At 51.5% G+C, this 16,510-nt stretch overlaps 1 protein-coding gene across 18 annotated transcripts in view; it reads left to right on the forward strand.

Annotated features, from left to right (window-relative positions):
• The window catches only part of ncor2 (nuclear receptor corepressor 2), a 141,566-nt gene that overhangs the window by 88,396 nt on the left and 36,660 nt on the right, over positions 1–16,510 (forward strand). For 15 of the 18 annotated variants that reach the window (XM_064354036.1, XM_064354052.1, XM_064354048.1 and 12 more), the window contains 5 exons: positions 225–279; positions 737–835; positions 4,959–5,092; positions 10,646–10,806; positions 13,235–13,297. In XM_064354036.1, coding sequence (XP_064210106.1) covers positions 225–279; positions 737–835; positions 4,959–5,092; positions 10,646–10,806; positions 13,235–13,297 — 512 coding nt within the window. The remainder of the gene's footprint in view (positions 1–224; positions 280–736; positions 836–4,958; positions 5,093–10,645; positions 10,807–13,234; positions 13,298–16,510) is intronic. The other 3 variants (XM_064354039.1, XM_064354043.1, XM_064354054.1) reach the window with 1 other exon arrangement.

Consider the following 16,510-nt stretch of genomic DNA (forward strand, 5'->3'; position numbering starts at 1 on the left):
CTCCCTCTGTCTTCTCACTGGCGGGCTTGGATTGAGCCCTACTCTCTCTGTTATGATGGGATCCTCCTTCCTCTGTTCCTGTCCAAAAGGAACACCCTGGAATTTGAACACCCTGGATGTCTGGAAATTTAGTTATAGCGTTCCACCTTTCTGCCAAACAAAATGTATGCAGTGTTTTTTCTCATGTTTCTAAAGTTTTTCTTTCTTTTCCCCTCTGCCAACAGGTTCATCCAGCACCCGAAGAACTTTGGCCTGATCGCATCCTTCCTGGAGAGAAAGGTGTGTCAGGGTTACTCCCGGGACATCTTATTTTTCTAAGCGTTAGTCATAGCTCCCAGCTCTTCACAGTCAGCGCTTCTCAGTATCTTCACATTTTCCCAGTAAGCCCTCTGGGTTTATCAGTAATGACCTAACAACAGCAGGATGTTTGGTGGTGGGGGGAGGGGGTGCTAGCCCATGTGACGGGCTCTTCCACCTTTTGCTCACCGGTGGGCAGATGTGTTGACTGTTTGAGTAGAGGTGGCAGTGTAGTAAAATGGGTAAGGAGCTGGTCTTGTAACCTAAAGGTCACAGGTTTGATTCCCAGGTAGGGAATCATTTACACAACCAGCATCACTGCAGTATATATTCAGCTGTATAAATGGATGCTATGCTTGTGAAAGTTTCTCTGGTTGTGTAGGTCGCTGTGCTTAATGTAATGTAATGTAATGTAATGAGTACTGGGCGCTCTTTTCAGACGGTGGCGGAGTGCGTGCTCTTCTATTACCTGACCAAGAAGAACGAGAACTACAAAAACATTGTGCGCCGGAACTACCGCCGCCGCGGCCGCAGCCAGGTGAGGCGTGGCCCCTCCCCCGCTCCCGCGCTCCCCCTTCCAGCGTCCACACTGTTGCTGTTAAATTAGGAGAGAGCTGTTTCGGGGGGATGGAAGAACCGTCCTTGTGACCGTGAGAATCCGGCAGGTTCTGGAAGAAAACAAGCCCCGCCCCCCCCCCACATCCAGCCCCCCACCACCCCCACCCCCGCCCCCGCCTCGCACGTCACGCTCAGACGGTGCTTGACCTCGACGCTCCATCAGCGGAGAGGCGCACATCAGACCGGGATGAAAACTCCCAGTTCCCCCGTGGCGCAGCGGGCTCGGCGGGCGGGGGCCGCGGGATATGTGGGTCAGCGGAGAAACGCGCCCGTCAGACGCCGCGCTCCGCCGACACAGAAGCACATCGACGTGCCTTTTTTTCCCCCTCCGGCTCCATTAAAATAATTAGCCTCCGTGGCTACGGGCGGGTCTGCTGCTCTTCGCCAGCGGGGCGGGCGCTAATGAAAAGCTGCGCTAATTGCCGGGCGAAAAGGCCGTCGTTTTCCTGTGGGGGGGGGGGGGGGGGTCAGTGTCTCTCCCCGTGACGCCTCCGCTCATTACCAGCCCGTCCCCCGAAGCACCTCGGCCTCCTTAATGAGCGGCGCTAACGGGCTAACGCTAATGGCACCTGGAGCGGGAGCGGCTGCTTCTCACGAGTCGGCTCTGCTGCTCTCACGGCTCGGAGAGATAACAAGACCCTGGCCTAAATGGAGCTCTTTTCTCTCCCTCTCTCTCTCTCTCTTTCAGTAGAGCAGCGTAGACCTGGGAGGGAGGGGGGAGGGGGGAGGGGACGTTAAACATTGCGGGCGAAACGGGCCGCCTTTGAAGGCGCCATTGATCTGTTTAGACGCAGGACTCGGGGGCGAGGGGGAGAAAGGAAAGATGCGGGTAATTATTAGGAGGCGATTAGAACAGATTTCTCTCTCCCTCTCTCTCTCCTTCCCCTCCTCCTCCTCCTCCTCCTCCTGTCGACGAGGAGGAAGAACGCGCGGCGCAGGTTCATTCCAGGTATTCAGAAGGCGGGTTATTGGGTTTGTCTGGGCTCTCTGCGCCCTGAGCCGTTCTTTCGCAGAAGGAGAAATGAGATTAGGGCGGCACAATAAGGACCTGATGAAGATGTCAGCGGGCGACCTGGACACAAGAGAAAACCCCCCACCCCCCACCCCCCTGCTTTATTCCTCCCTTTCGTCTGCCCTCGTCTTTATCTCTCCTCCTTTCATCCTTTTTTCCCCCTGCTTTTCGCGTCCTTCCTTTTCAGCGTTTCTTTCTCCCTTTCTTTGACCGAGTTGTGTGTTTAAAGGTGAGGTTTTTAGGGAAGACTCCCTGGCCCAGGGGCGCTGTGCTGTGAACAATGAGCGTGAGGTGGTGCCCCCCCTCCTCCAGGGCCACTGCAGCCCACTGAGCACGTGCGAGTCAAGCGTGTGCGTTATCCTGCGTGCACGTGCATTACTCTGCGTGTACACGCTGCGCTTCTGTGGTCACTGTGCATGTCTCTGTGTGGGTAGTCTGACTCACAGGATATAGACTGTGGGTATAAGCCTGCCATTGGCCGACTGTTTCAGTCCGAATTCTCCTCCCCTTCCACGACCTGCTTCCTGGGCTTAGCGCCGCCCAAGACAATTGTGATTGGTTTAAAGGAATACAAACAAGCCGGAGAGTTTTTTTCCCCCATACCGGAATGATAGTGGGTTGAGCCAGACCTTTCTCCAGCGCTGGAACGCAGTGTGGAGATGGGTCTGGCTGCGCGGGACTGCTGTGTGGGTGAATGAAGACGTCACATTGCAAACACTATCTCCGGTCTATTCACATTATTTGGAGGGCACTTAAAAATTCTAATAATAAATTCCATTTGTGTAGCACTTTTTAAGGGTTAGAAGGCACTTTGCAATATTACGCCAAAAACAAAACCAGATGAAGGTTTGAAATGAATGTGGGATCATTTGGATAAGAGGCAGAAAGATAACAGGAATGATGAAAATGAAAGGGTTGTGGGTAAAGGGAGCAGGGGGGAGATCCATGTGACTGAGTGGAGGATGATCTGAGCTGGAGTGTGTGTGGCACGATGGGCTGCACTGTTATTCCAGCAGGATTCACCTGCTTCAGAGAAGGCCTTTCAGCACGGAATTCATCTCACTTCCTGTCTTCCTTTTTTTGTTCTCTGATGCGTTTCGTAGCTTTTTTTTTTACCATGTCATTACAGACTGGACACAATGAGAGATCATTTTCTCGACGCTGTTCTTTCACAGCATTGCGGGTGATTGTGAAAGTCCGCCAACCTTTTGTGCTTGGCGGTTAGAATGTACTGTAAACTACAGCAGAGAGCAGAGCTGCACGCCGTCTCTTATGAGCACTCCCTCCGCAGCGCTGGTGTAGTGCTCTGAAGATTTACATTCGCGTAAAATTGTTTCAATGTTGTAATTTATGCTTGACACAGTGGTGCTGCACCCATGCTCTGTTGGCGGGGGCTCATGCTCTCTTTCTCTGACTCTGACTCTCTCTCTCTTTGACACACACACACTCTCTCTCTCTCTCTCTCTCACCCTCCCGCCAGCAGCTCTGTGGTTTTTTGGGTTGCAGTAGTTTTTTTTTTTGTTCCCTCTGCTCTGATGAATCATAAGCCAGAGCTGCTCCAATATTCCAGTAAATTGCAGAATCATAGCTGGAATGCTGTGGCTGCTTTTGACAGCCTCAGTACGCAGAAAACAACAAGAGAGAAAGAGCGAGAGAGAGAGCGAGAGAGAGAGAGAGAGAGGGGAAAGTGCACTCCAGCAGCATGAGAGAGCGGAGAGAGAGAGTCGCGGTGGCCGTGGGTTTATTATTTATTTTTTAGCCCTGTGAGCGAGCGATCGCACGGCTGGAATGAGGAGGGCCAGCTCGCCGGCCGTCCGTCGGCCCGCCGATCGGCAGGTAAGGAGGAGTAAGGAGCGCGGCGGCTGGCGTAGCCCGTCTCTCCCCGGCTGCCCGCTTTCGACGGGCGGACTCTGTGAAGTGAGCCGTTAGGGCGGGAAGTGAGCTCGCCCGCGCCAGAGCGGCCACGGCGTGGCGTAGCCTGCTCACCGCCGGGCGCTGGACGAGCGTGTGCGCGCGTGTCACGCCGCCCTCGAGGCGGGGGGTGCGGGGGGGGGGCGTTTGTGTCTGAAATCGGATTGCCGTCTGGATCAAATAGCCTTTTTCCCTTTAGAAACCAGTGCTCATCTGCGGGAGAAAGCGAGCGCGACACATGGAAGTAATTTTCCTGAGTTTCCACGGAATGGCGCGCTCTGGGGCCATTGCTCAGACCTACGGGAGGATGAGTCGTGCTGGCAGGCCGGCTCTCGAAGGCTAATGCGCTCATTGGCCCGGCATGTGGTGACCTCCTTACCTGAGAACCAGTACAGCCAGGCCAGCGGGCGAGCCTCTTTACCCGTCCACCCGACCTGCGCTCCAGAAGCTGGCCTTTCAGAGGACATGCACAGGAGAAGCAGGAGTGTGGAGGAGAAGGTGGGCTCTTCTCCAGCGGGGGAAGACACTGTGTGGTGCTGGAGCGTACGCAGAGCCCGAAAGAGTAGAAGAAGAGTAAACTCGGTGGTCCCAGGAGCGCCCCCTGTGGGCAGAGGCGCCCCTGGAGGGAAGTGGCGGTGTACACAGGTGTCCGCTTTTGACGCGCGGGCTTTGGAAGCACCCGTGTTTTCAAAGGGAAAGAACACAGACTTCCATGTTTCCTGTTGTGGTGGATTTGAGGAATGAAGGAATTTGAGGCCTCCCTTCCCTTCCTCTGGCCCTCTCTCTCTCTCTCTCTATCTCTCTCTCTCTCTCTCTCTTGCTCTCGCTCTGTAACTCCCTACATTTTTTTTCCTTTGCTTCCTCCTCTTTTTCCTTCGCTTCCTCTCTGTCTCACCCGTCCTCTTGTGTCTCTTTCATATCCGGGGTAGGGCCGTTGGGTGCCGGTGGGGTTCTCCCAGAAGACGGGGGTCTTATTTACCACGTGCCTGCGCCCGTCATGTGACCCGGTCCCATGAAACGCCCGTTCTGAATGTCCGTTTTCAGAAGGAAGGGGGAAGTTCATACGGCTCGTCCCGCTCCGCTTGCTGACCCCACCTGTCTTCTCCCCTTTCGTCCACAGCAGCAGCAGCAGCAGCAGCAGCAGCAGCAGGTGAGCCGCAGCAGCCAGGAGGAGAAGGAAGAGAAGGAGAAGGAGAAGGAGGGAGAGCGGGAGGAGGAGAAGGCTGAGACCGACGACAAGGACGACGGGCTGAAGTGAGTCTCTCTCTCTTTCGCCGTCACCGCGTTCCGGTCGTTCCGCTGGAGTCATGGCGGCAGACTGAGCAGGCCGTCCAGCGGAGGTCTGGAGTGGTAATTACGCGGCGTGCCGCTCCAGCGCGAGGGAAGCCAGCCCTGGGTAGGAAGCACGAGTTTCCAGCGAGCGTGAGGCCAGGAGTCCCCCCCCCCCCCCTCTAAAATAACCCCACAGAGCCACGTCACACAGAAATGACAAAGCGCTGGTCTTCTTCCTGCCCCCCCCCCCCCATAGAGCAAGCTGAGTGTAATCAGCTTAAAGGCATAACTGACGATACGCTCCGGAAAGGGAACGGAGTAATTTATAGAACCATGATTTAATGAAGCGAAGCAGTGAAATGTTAGAAATGTCCTAATTTCTTCTTCAACAAAGGTACTGTTGTTTGGGTTGTTTAGTGTTTTCACATGAACCGCAGGAAACGCTTAGCTGGATGTGTTTTGGCATGCGCCACTGGCAATTAAAGGAAAACAGAAAAAATACGGTTTTAACTTTCAGTACACGATGATGCAAGCATCCAAAGCGCTACGCATGCGATGCCTTGTTTTACAAGATGGCACTCCGCTAGGCGTTCCACAGAACTCCCACCGGCTCTGTTGGAAAGAACTCCTGTTAAATACGAAATGTGTTTGACATCAGTGCCCTCAGTAACTCTGCAATATCTGTGCGATTTCAAAATGGGTCGTATGTACACACGCTGCGTGGAGCCGCTTGGGAACACCACACAAACATGTTCTTTTATTTTGGCACGCTACAGTCAAGTGACATAGCTGGGGGGCAGTCCCGTCCCAGGGTTAGAGTTTTTTTTTTGGGTTTGTTTCGAGGCAAACACGTGACCTAAAAAGAAGATGGCGGCTTTTGGGATTTTGGATGTGGGCAGTAGCGGTCGTTGCGCGAGGCGGTTGGCTCCTGGTTTGTTTTCTGGTTGGCACACGGACGCGCATCGACTCCTGCGCCGGGTGAGGGCTGGCCTGTAGCGAGCTCGGTGCCGCTCTCCGGACGTCTGCTCGGGTCAGCGCTGGAGCACGGAGGTGTTTGGCCCCGCTCTGCTCTGCCGTGTCCCAGCCTTATTGTCTTTGGACTGAGGTACGTTTTCGCTCTCGCGCTCCTGAACAAACTCTAAAACAAACAGAGCCGGAGACGGCGGCGTCTCCACGCCAACCTCGCCGCGGGGTGGGTAAACCGGCTACGCCGCGGAAGGAACGGCGGCGGCGAGTTTTTGGAGCGGGTGAGTCGCCATCCTCCTGCTTTAAGGTTTAGAGAAGCTTCCCCATGTGGGCCTACAGGCTTTATGCTGTACTTAGTTTGAAACTTCACTTCTTATTTAACACATAAGTCACCTATTTTTAGCGCTAGGTTTGGCTCATCCTTTTCAAGGGAACTTGGCTGAGGAATAGGTGGGGTTTGGGTCGTAACAACGCAGGTGTTTGTCCTTGACGATCTGGCAAGTTGGCGTACCAGTACAGCGTATACACAGCGATCCCCCCCGCGAGAGCTTCAGCCATCTATAATGTAGTTAATTCATTGTCTAATATGTGGGTGAAATGCTTTATGGGAAATGTATTACAGTGTCATCATTGGAAGACTGTGCTTGATAGGAATTGTATTACAGTGTCATCATTGGCAGACTGGGTTTCTGCGCACAATAGAATCAAAAATTACTTGTATAACAAGAAAGGAATTGCACTTGTAACAACCAAACTATGTAACTACATATCGGGGTGAATTTTTGATTTGAAACAGTGTTGGGGCATGTATTCAGCTCTGTAAGAGGCAGAGTAGCTAATTGTTTCTTAATTCCAATTGACCTAATTTGAGAACTTCGATCTGCTTGGTCAAATGCGGTGCCCTATGGTCTACATTTTAAACAGCGAAGCAAGGGAAAAACGTCCTGGCATTAATCATTATGTACACACAGTTATGTAGGGCAATAAAGCACAGCAATGAACATAAATCTACAGCTTTGACTGCCCCCCCCCAAACAATTAGAATACCGGTCATGCACCCGCTGGGTCAGAACTGCTCGTTTTTATTAGACGGAACACTTCCAACTTTTCCTTTTATTTTAGCACTTTATTTTGTCAGCGTTATTCATTTTTGGAACAGGAAGCAGCCCGAGCTGTTTTTGGTATAATGTTTTTGTTTTTTTTTTCACGAGCGAGCGCTGTGAGGAAGTTAAGACAGCCAGTGACACACCGCAGGCGCAGATGATGCGTGAAGAGTCCACTCATCCGTCCTTATCCCCGGCCCGGGCTGCAGCGGTTCAGCAGTGTCACATAGAAACGAGTGCATCCCATAATAGAAAAAAACTGGGTCAGGGTGACCGATGTAGCAATATGAAAAGCTTGAGCGAGGTGTGTTGTTGAAAAGCATAATTGAGCTCCATTCGCTGAAACCTTGATGTATGTACGAATGAAGAGGAGGCTTCAAAGGCGGTTAAATCCATTTACCGGGGTAGATTTGCGGTGAGCCTCGTTTAAAGGTTGTTTGTGAAGCTATTAAAAGGGCCGTGATGCCGGTGGGGGGGTGGGGGCTAGGGGGGTGGGGGGGTGGGGGGGGCGGGCACCGAGTCTTAGCTGAACAGTCCACTTTGAGGCATACTGGAAGCACCGGATTTTGGTGGTTCCCTCCCGGGCTCGGCCCTAACGCCATTGGTCGCCAGCAGTGCACGGCAGGGGCGTTAAGGAGAGAAGGAGAGGTGGGCGTGTGCGGGGACCCCTCAATTCCTGCGAGACCCCCCCCCCCCCAGCCATCCCAGGCACATCTGGCCCTCCTATATTTAGGATGCCAGCATGTTCCTCTCAGGAAGACTAATGGGGGCCCCGCGCATGATGAATGTGGGAACGCTAGTCAGCTGACTGTTCTGCTGACTGCGAAAGCGCTACCCGGCGAAAAACAGCCGTCCCCCAGGCCTGCCCCCCCCTCCCCCTTTCACCCCCTCCTCCAAAACACTCCAGTTTCCTCTCCTGCTCCTATTTAGATAAGCTCTCAGCCCCGTGCCTTGATTTACAGAAAGGGCCCGTTAACAACACTGGCCAATTTCGCAAAGTGGGGGAAGAGGCCGGCGTGGCTCGGCTGTCATCTGTCTTAACTAACTTCCACTGAGCGAGATGCTTTTCTTCATCCACTCGCATATTCACAATTTATGCTTCCTTTCTTGAAAAATGTTCCTCTGACAGAAGAGTCTTGGTTTTTTTATTACGGTTGAGGTTACAGACTTTGGTCGTGAATCATGGCTGTTCCTGGGTGGCAGTAATGTGCTGAGATTGGATGAAGGGTAAAGTAGCAGCACTTCAGTAAGGCATATTTTGGATAACCCTATTAGATCGGTTACAGCTTTTGCATCTGATGTGGGTTTGTGTTTCTGTTGAAAGTAGCAACCTAAATGTAAACATGCAACGTTAGATCTGGAAATTCTGGTATTGTGAAATCCAATTGCTCTACACTTTGACAGTACAATTTAAATTTTAAAGAAATTCAGCCTGTTCATAATATGTATTTTGATATTCTCAATTGCAATAAGTCTGGATAATTGGTTGGGGTTAAACTACACCTCTCATTTAAACTGGGATTATTTTAAGTGAGTTGATATTTGATATTTATATAAAGTCGATAATTGAGTTTAACCACTGCAGAAAAACGGCCTTACTTAAAATAACCACGGCAGGTGTTGAATTATACTATTGAAGTGAATGCCTTTGGGAGTCAGTAACCACAAACCAGTGAAGAATGGAGAAATATATCAAGTGACATCTATCCTGGCTAAGTTAAGCAGCAAGTCTTGGTCTTCGGTATTATTGGAAATAAGCAGGTACTATGGTCAGTTAGCCAAATATCAATGGCCGTGCTAGCCCATGGAATGCTACGTATTTGGAATGCAGTGCATTTAAAAATGTGTTTTGCACTTATTCAGTTCTGATAGAAATAACTATTTTTGTCATAATATTCACAATAATAGCACAATAAACATGTTGTTCATAATTTCATTATGACACTTACAACGGAAGCGGGATGCAATAGTGGGATTAGCAAGTTGAAATAAGTTACAAATTATGTTTTGGTGTTCTGTCCAAAACAAATTTTTTCTACACAGATGAATATGTCTCGCAATAGTAACAGTCGTCTTGCCTATAGAAGCAGTTGTCATTCCTAATTTATGGCTGCTAGATTTAATGGCAGCTGGACCTGAAAAACAGTATGAAGTGAAGCATTTATGAAATACAAATGTCCAACTAACTCAATTTTGTGGCTCAATACCGCTGTGCAATTCAAGCAATTCTGTTGCAATAATGAGAGCGAGCTAGCTAGAGCATGACGTCACGTTTCAGGCTTTTCAGTCTAATTAAGCACTTTGTCTTTGAATCTTGCTGTGCTGCCAATGGCTGTGTAAGCATCGTGATAAGTAAGCAGCACAAATGTCAGACACCGACAGACGATTGGCTTAAAAAAAAAAAAACAGGTGTAATCATTTTGTTGTGGTTCAAGTCTGGGTCATCGCCTGTTGTAATCTTCTTTTTTCTTTTTTCTTTTTTTTTTTAAAGACCTTGGGATATCTGTTTATACAACGCTGTGTATTTTTTCTTGCACGTTGGCTCTTTTTCTGCATTAGACACAGAGCTGTGTAACAAGACCACTGAATACATAATCATACGTGTTCTGTAGCAGTGTTTAAGTTTCCGTCCTGAATGAAGGTAACCAAGCATGGGTTTTTTTTTATTACTCGGTCTGAGTGTTATCTGCTGTCTTGCTTTCATATCCTGTTGTTGTTGAGGTTTCTAGGTGTGGTTAAATACACAAGGCCTTCTTGTGTTTTGTTGTTCGTCTCTCTCTCTCCATTTGTGTTGTCTGCATTCGTCAGGACGTCTGAAATTATGAAACGCTTTTTTTTTTCCCCCTAAGGCTTTTGAACAATTGTGTGCGTTGTATGGCTGATGAACTGCTGGGAACAGTAGTATTTGGCCGTAAATAGGCTGTGAGGTAATTAAGATAATATCCCTGCTCTAACATTGACCCACAGTATCTTTGCTCTGCTTCACAGAGCCTTGAAACATTCGCTTTTTTTGACAGTGATTATTAACTGCACGAACATGAGCCTGAGCAAACTGTGAGCTGGCAGAACGTTAACCCTTAGCAGGGCTACCTGCCTGCCTACTGTCTGAGCCCCTGCTCTGAAATCACAGCAGCTTGAACAGATGTACAGGGTCGCATCTGAATGGAAGCTTTGCTTTTCTTTTACTGCTGCGATCGTTAGTTCATTTCGTGATGCCTGGTGAAGTTGCCTGAGGAATTTAGGAATTGAGGAATCAGTTTATCACTAAAGAGTTGATGGGTGGCAAGTTTCTTTTTTAAACTAGCAAAGTGGAAATGGGTTTATTTAACTGGCTAAGTGTGGTATAAGTGTGTCTTATTCCAGCTGAGAGCGGTGACTGCTATACGCAGATGCATAGTGGTAGGAGGTCGGAGGAGAGTGTGAGTGTGGTGGAAGAGGACTGATGTGCTCCTCCCCCCCCCCTCAGGGACGATACCTCCGGCGAGGACGGGGAGGACAAGGAGCCGACTGTGGCCTTCAAGGGCCGCCGCACGGCCAACAGCCAGGGCCGGAGAAAGGGCCGCATCACCCGCTCCATGGCCAACGAGGCGGACGAGACCACCACGCCGCCGCTCAGCAGCGAGCTGGGTGAGTCTCCAGCAGGCCCGAGGCCTCTCCCTGTCCCCCACTGCCCCTCTCTGTCCCCCACCGTCTTATCTGACTTCCTCTCTCTGTCCCCCACTGTCACACCTGACTTCCTCTCACTGTCCCCCACTGTCACACCTGACTTCCTCTCTGTCCCCCACTGTCCCTCTCTGTCCCTCACTATCACACCTGACTTCCTCTCTCTGTCCCCCACTTTCACACCTGACTTCCTCTCTCTGTCCCCACTGTCCCTCTCTGTCCCTCACTATCTACCTGACTTCCTCTCTCTGTCCCCCACTGTCACACCTGACTTCCTCTCTCTGTCCCCCACTGTCCCTCTCTGTCCCTCACTATCACACCTGACTTCCTCTCTCTGTCCCCCACTGTCCCTCTCTGTCCCTCACTGTCACACCTGACTTCCTCTCTCTGTCCCCCACTGTCACACCTGACTTCCTCTCACTGTCCCCCACTGTCACACCTGACTTTCTCTCTGTCTCCAGCAGGCCCGAGGCCTCTCCCCACTGTCCCTCTCTGTCCCCCACTGTCACACTGACTTCCTCTCTCTGTCCCCACTGTCACAACCTGACTTCCTCGCTCTGTCCCCCACCGTCTTATCTGCTTCTCTCTCTGTCCCCCACTGCCCCTCTCTGTCCCCCCACTGTCTTATCTGACTTCCTCTCACTGTCCCCCACTGTCACACCTGACTTCCTCTCTCTGTCCCCCACTATCACACCTGACTTCCTCTCTCTGTCCCCCACTGTCTTACCTGACTTCCTCTCTCTGTCCCCCACTGTCACACCTGACTTCCTCTCTCTGTCCCCCACCGTCTTATCTGACTTCCTCTCTCTGTCCCCCACTGCCCCTCTCTGTCCCCCCACTGTCTTATCTGACTTCCTCTCACTGTCCCCCACTGTCACACCTGACTTCCTCTCTCTGTCCCCCACTGTCACACCTGACTTCCTCTCTCTGTCCCCCACTGTCTTACCTGACTTCCTCTCTCTGTCCCCCACTGTCTTACCTGACTTCCTCTCTCTGTCCCCCACTGTCACACCTGACTTCCTCTCTCTGTCCCCCACTGTCTTATCTGACTTTCTCTCTATCTCTCTCTCTCCTGCTCTTACATTCAGCCTGCTCTCTCTCTCTCCTGCTCCATTTGTCCCCCTGCTTCCACCTCCTTCCACTCACCCTGCTCTGTTCATCCTTTTCCATTATGTAAAAAATATGCATCTTTTCTTGGTTAGTTTTACGTTTTGAAATTCTTGTGCTGTGGATTTAAATTTTGGGATAGTGATTTTCAGTCAGTCAGCATGTCTCCATTCCCATTGCAAAAGCGTTTCACAGAAGTGCTGGCAATAAAGTCCGCCTACTGCCTTTTTCCTGGTAATAATTTTGGCACCCATTTACTCATCAGCTATTGTAATACCCAAGGCCTTTGCTCATAAATGCTGTAGGGTGCCAGAATCAGACGGGCTCAGGCACCTACAGTTTCCACATTTCCCCTTTTGTCAGGCCATAATTTCCAAGAAAGGCGCTATGAAAGACCTGAGTTCTATTTGAGCACATTTGGAAAATGCAGTCATGTCTTTGAACCACTTGGGGGCGCTCGTGTCCAGCATGTTTAACAGCTTTTCATACAGGTGGCCACCACCTGATACTACAGCTGAATGTAAAGCCGACTTGTCAGTGAAATAAAGGCGAATTCTTAAAAGTGAACGGGCATCAAACGTACAGAATCCTTGTGAATGCGTTCAGCTGAACCTTCACAGAATATTCCAGAATTGGTTCTGGAGTACTGCAGAACTGGTTCACCGTACGGTGGAGCGCCGAACTCGGTCCGGTCTGAGCCTGCGCGGCACGGCGTAGCGGTAGCCGGCTCCTGCTTCTGCACGGCGGGGTTTAGCCTTGCGGTTGTTGCCGCGGAGACCCGTTCCGTGTCAGCCTCAGGAAAGCGGGCCGGAGGCCGGTCGGGGCCGGTCCTCGATCTGAGCCCCGTCGCCTCGCTCGGCTGAGCAATGATTTACAGCCCCGCCCCACCCCCCCCCAGGCCGTGCCCTTCACCGCTCACAATGGGGACCCGGGGTCTGTACCTTGTGCTTTCCCTCCGCCTGAGGTCAGGCCGGCCTGTTTTGGGGAAATAAAAGCAGTTGTTATGTCTGTAATGATTAACGGGCTTTTACACCGGCTTCCTGCTTTCATAGCTCTTAAACAAACAGCCCCGCCGAGCGTCTGCGGCAGGTCCACCGTCAAGACGCAGTCAACCCTGCCCCCATTTCTCTCTCTCTCTCTCTCTCTCTCGCGCTCTCTCTCTGCTGTGCTCTCTCCCTCTCTCTGTATCTCTCTCTCTCCCCCCTCGCTCTCTCTCTCTCTCTCTCTCCTCGCTCTCTCTGTTTGCTATTTGCCCACTCTGATGTACTTCTTCTTTCCCTCGCAGCCAATCTGGAGATGAATGAGAGCTCTCGCTGGACGGAGGAGGAAATGGAAACCGCCAAAAAAGGTACGAAGCGGACGAGTGCGCGGTCGGTTTCTCTCTTTCTCTCTCTTTCTCTGCTTTCGTTTCAGCTGGCCCTTTCCTTTTCCGTGCGGTGTTTTCAGCCAGCTGCCGGCTCTCTTCTTTTTTCTCTTTTTTCTCTCTCTCTTCTCTTCCTCTCGCGCAGCAGTTACAGGCGTGCGCTCGGGACTTCCTGGTTCGTCAGCCGCAGCCGCGCGCAAAAAAAAAAAAAAAGCGCGTCCGCGTCTGCGCAGACGGGCGCTCGGGGCTTCCTCGCCGCCAGGCAGAGGGCTCTTCTCTCGTCTGCCGCGCCTCTCTCTTCCGCAACTTCCGTTGTTTCTCCTTCGCGAGGGCTCTCGGGTCAAAGGCTTTTCTTTTCGGCGAATGAGGAAAGAGAGCGTCGTCTCCGCCGCAGCTGTCGGGGAAACGACGGCGGTGGCGGTTTTTGGCATCGACGGCCTCGCTGCCGGAGTGGAGCGGGGATGAATTTTTAAAAGGCCGTCTTTTTAAAATCCTGGCTCGTTGCCAGCAAGTCTTTTCTGTGGGTCTAACTGACGTGAGCTCGCTGCCGTTGGGTCCCTGTTGTACGCGTCCTGCCAGTGATGTGGAGTCTGTGCCCGTGGCCTCTTGGGGGCTGTTTTCATTTCAGATTCTCAATTTTTGATTATTCAGAAGTGAAAACCCGTGTTACAGAATTTGAAAATATGCAGAGGAACTGATGGACAGCCTCATAAAATCTCGGGGTTCTGCAGAGCAGGGTTCAGTAATACATGTATGTATCACACTGACCTGCAGAATAATAAAAGAGGAAGCCTATTCAGCACCTGAAAGGCTGCCATGGTGGTTGTGAAACGAGTGCAGGGCAGGCCATATGAACCGTAGCACCGCTGTAGCGATTGGCATGCCCGGTGCTCCTGGCACGCAGAGGCAATGAGACAGCACTTCACTGCCACCCCATGCCCGTGCAGGACTGGAGATAATCACGACCTGCGCTTTATGCCCCAGTGTTTTGGCTACGGACTCCTCTTCCTTTGGACTGACTCGACCGCAGTTCCGCATGTCGCACTGTACTGGAAAAGTTGCAGAAAACGTTGTGTTTCATTACTTCGTACTTCATTTAATTTGTGAAGTATGTGGTTAACTAAAAGAGAATGTTGTGTTCTTATTTTGAACTGTTTATGGTTTGTTTTTCTTTTGTTGGCAAGTATGCTTTTAAACAATTATCTTTAGCAAGGTTGCAAGCTCAGAAGCTCTGTTCATTAAATTCCCTTGGTTTGGTAGTGCGATGAACGTGCCCTTATTCGTTGCGAAGTGTTAATTTTTGGCACATTTTAATTAGACGGCTCACTCGCCGTCTGTGTCACTGTGTACCACGAAGGTTACTGTTCTCGTACTGCTAACCGCTTTTTAAATGTTTTTGTTTTTATGAGCGCATTGAAACGGTCGTGGGCGATAATGGACGTAGCCTTTAGATTTGGGCAGAATGCTCAGATAGGCAGTTGTTTGGAGCCTAGCCGAAAGACGAAAACGTTGCAGAGCACCCCCCTCCCCCCCCCCCACCCCCACCACCCCCACCATTTGGCATGGCCCTCCTGGACTGAGCTGCCGGGCCTTGCCCTCAGCGGGATTAATAATTTGGAGCGAAGGCCCTGGTAATCCCACTTAATGTCCTCGTTCTCCGTTTTCTCTGGGCGAGGGGATTAGGAGGACGCGCCGTCCCGCTGGGATTAGTCCCGCGGCCCGGGGCCCGAGCCCCGAGCCCGGGCTCCTCTAAAGGGCTTACGTAACCGCGGGGCCCCTGAGAGCCCTGGCGAGGGCCCCGGCGGCGCTGCCCGTCGCAGGCTCACACGGGAACTCCCCCCCGCTAGCGGGGAGCCCCCGTGCAGGCGCCGCGGCGGCAGCGGCAGCTGACGCGGTTTCAGTTTGTGGTTCTCGGGCCGATGCGGAATGCCGTGATGTCACGCAGGCGGGGGTGTCCTGCAGAGTCTGACGTCTCTCAGCTGTGCATATTTAAAAAGGCTGAGGAGGCCCGATGCTAATGTGTTTATCTCCTGATCCTGCGTAGTGGAGTTATGGCACCTGGTCAGCCCGCGGCATTCTAGGATTGTGCCCCCCCCCCCCCCCCCCCCCCCCCGGCAGCCTTGCTTAAAGCAGCGGATTACTCCCGTCTTCTCCTCTTATAAGGCTTACCTCTTACACAGAGGGTCACAGAGCCTTGTGTGTGTGTGTGTGTGTGTGTGTGTATGTGTGTGTGTACGTGTGTATGTACAGTATATGTGTGTGTGTGCATGTACTGTATGTGTGTGCATAAGTATTCATGTGTATGTGTGTATGCGTGTGTGTATGTTTATGTGTGTGTATATGTATATATGTATATGTGTGTGTTTGTGCGCGTGTGTGAGTGTACAGTATGTGTGTGTGTGTCTATGTATATGTGTGTGTGCGTGTGTGTGTGTACAGTGTGTCTGTATGTATATATACGTGTGCGTGTGTGTGTGTGTGTCTGTATGTATATACATGTGTGTGTGTGTCTGTATGTATATACATGTGTGTGTGTGTCTGTATGTATATACGTGTGTGTGTGTGTGTCTGTATGTATATATACGTGTGTGTGTGTGTGTGTGTGTGTCTGTCTGTATGTATATACATGTGTGTGTGTGTACAGTGTGTCTGTATGTATATATACGTGTGTGTGTGTGTGTGTGTGTGTGTGTGTGTGTGTGTCTGTATGTATATACGTGTGTGTGTAGTGTTGTGTGTGTGTGTCTGTATGTATATACATGTGTGTGTGTGTTTGTGTAACCTCGCGTGTTGTGTTTGCGTGACCCTCTATTTCTGCAGCGGCTAGTACGTGGCCCTGCTTTGGTGGGAATGAGCACAGTGCCCTCACGGCCTTTATGTAAGTGCTGTAATCCAGCGCTCCACGCCCGCTCCCCTGCACTACCGCGCCCGGGTAATTGGCCTCCATGTCACTCGCTGCCAGCAGAAGAAGTGCAGGTTCCTGTGGGCCCTGATAGGCCAAACAGCCTTGGTCCGCAGCCCGCTTCCTCTGCTAATGAACTGAGCGTGTGCAGAGGCAGAGGGAGTCGGCGGGGGGAGGGAGGGAAACCGTGGCACCAGCCCAGGTTGGCAGAGGCTGTGGAAGACTTGGAAAGCATTATTCCCATTTCTCTGTTCAGTCTGGTCATTCGACGGGAGAAGCATCATCGTCCCTCTCTG

This window comes from Anguilla rostrata, chromosome 10 (genome assembly GCF_018555375.3).
Source record: "Anguilla rostrata isolate EN2019 chromosome 10, ASM1855537v3, whole genome shotgun sequence".
Classification (NCBI taxonomy): domain Eukaryota; kingdom Metazoa; phylum Chordata; class Actinopteri; order Anguilliformes; family Anguillidae; genus Anguilla; species Anguilla rostrata.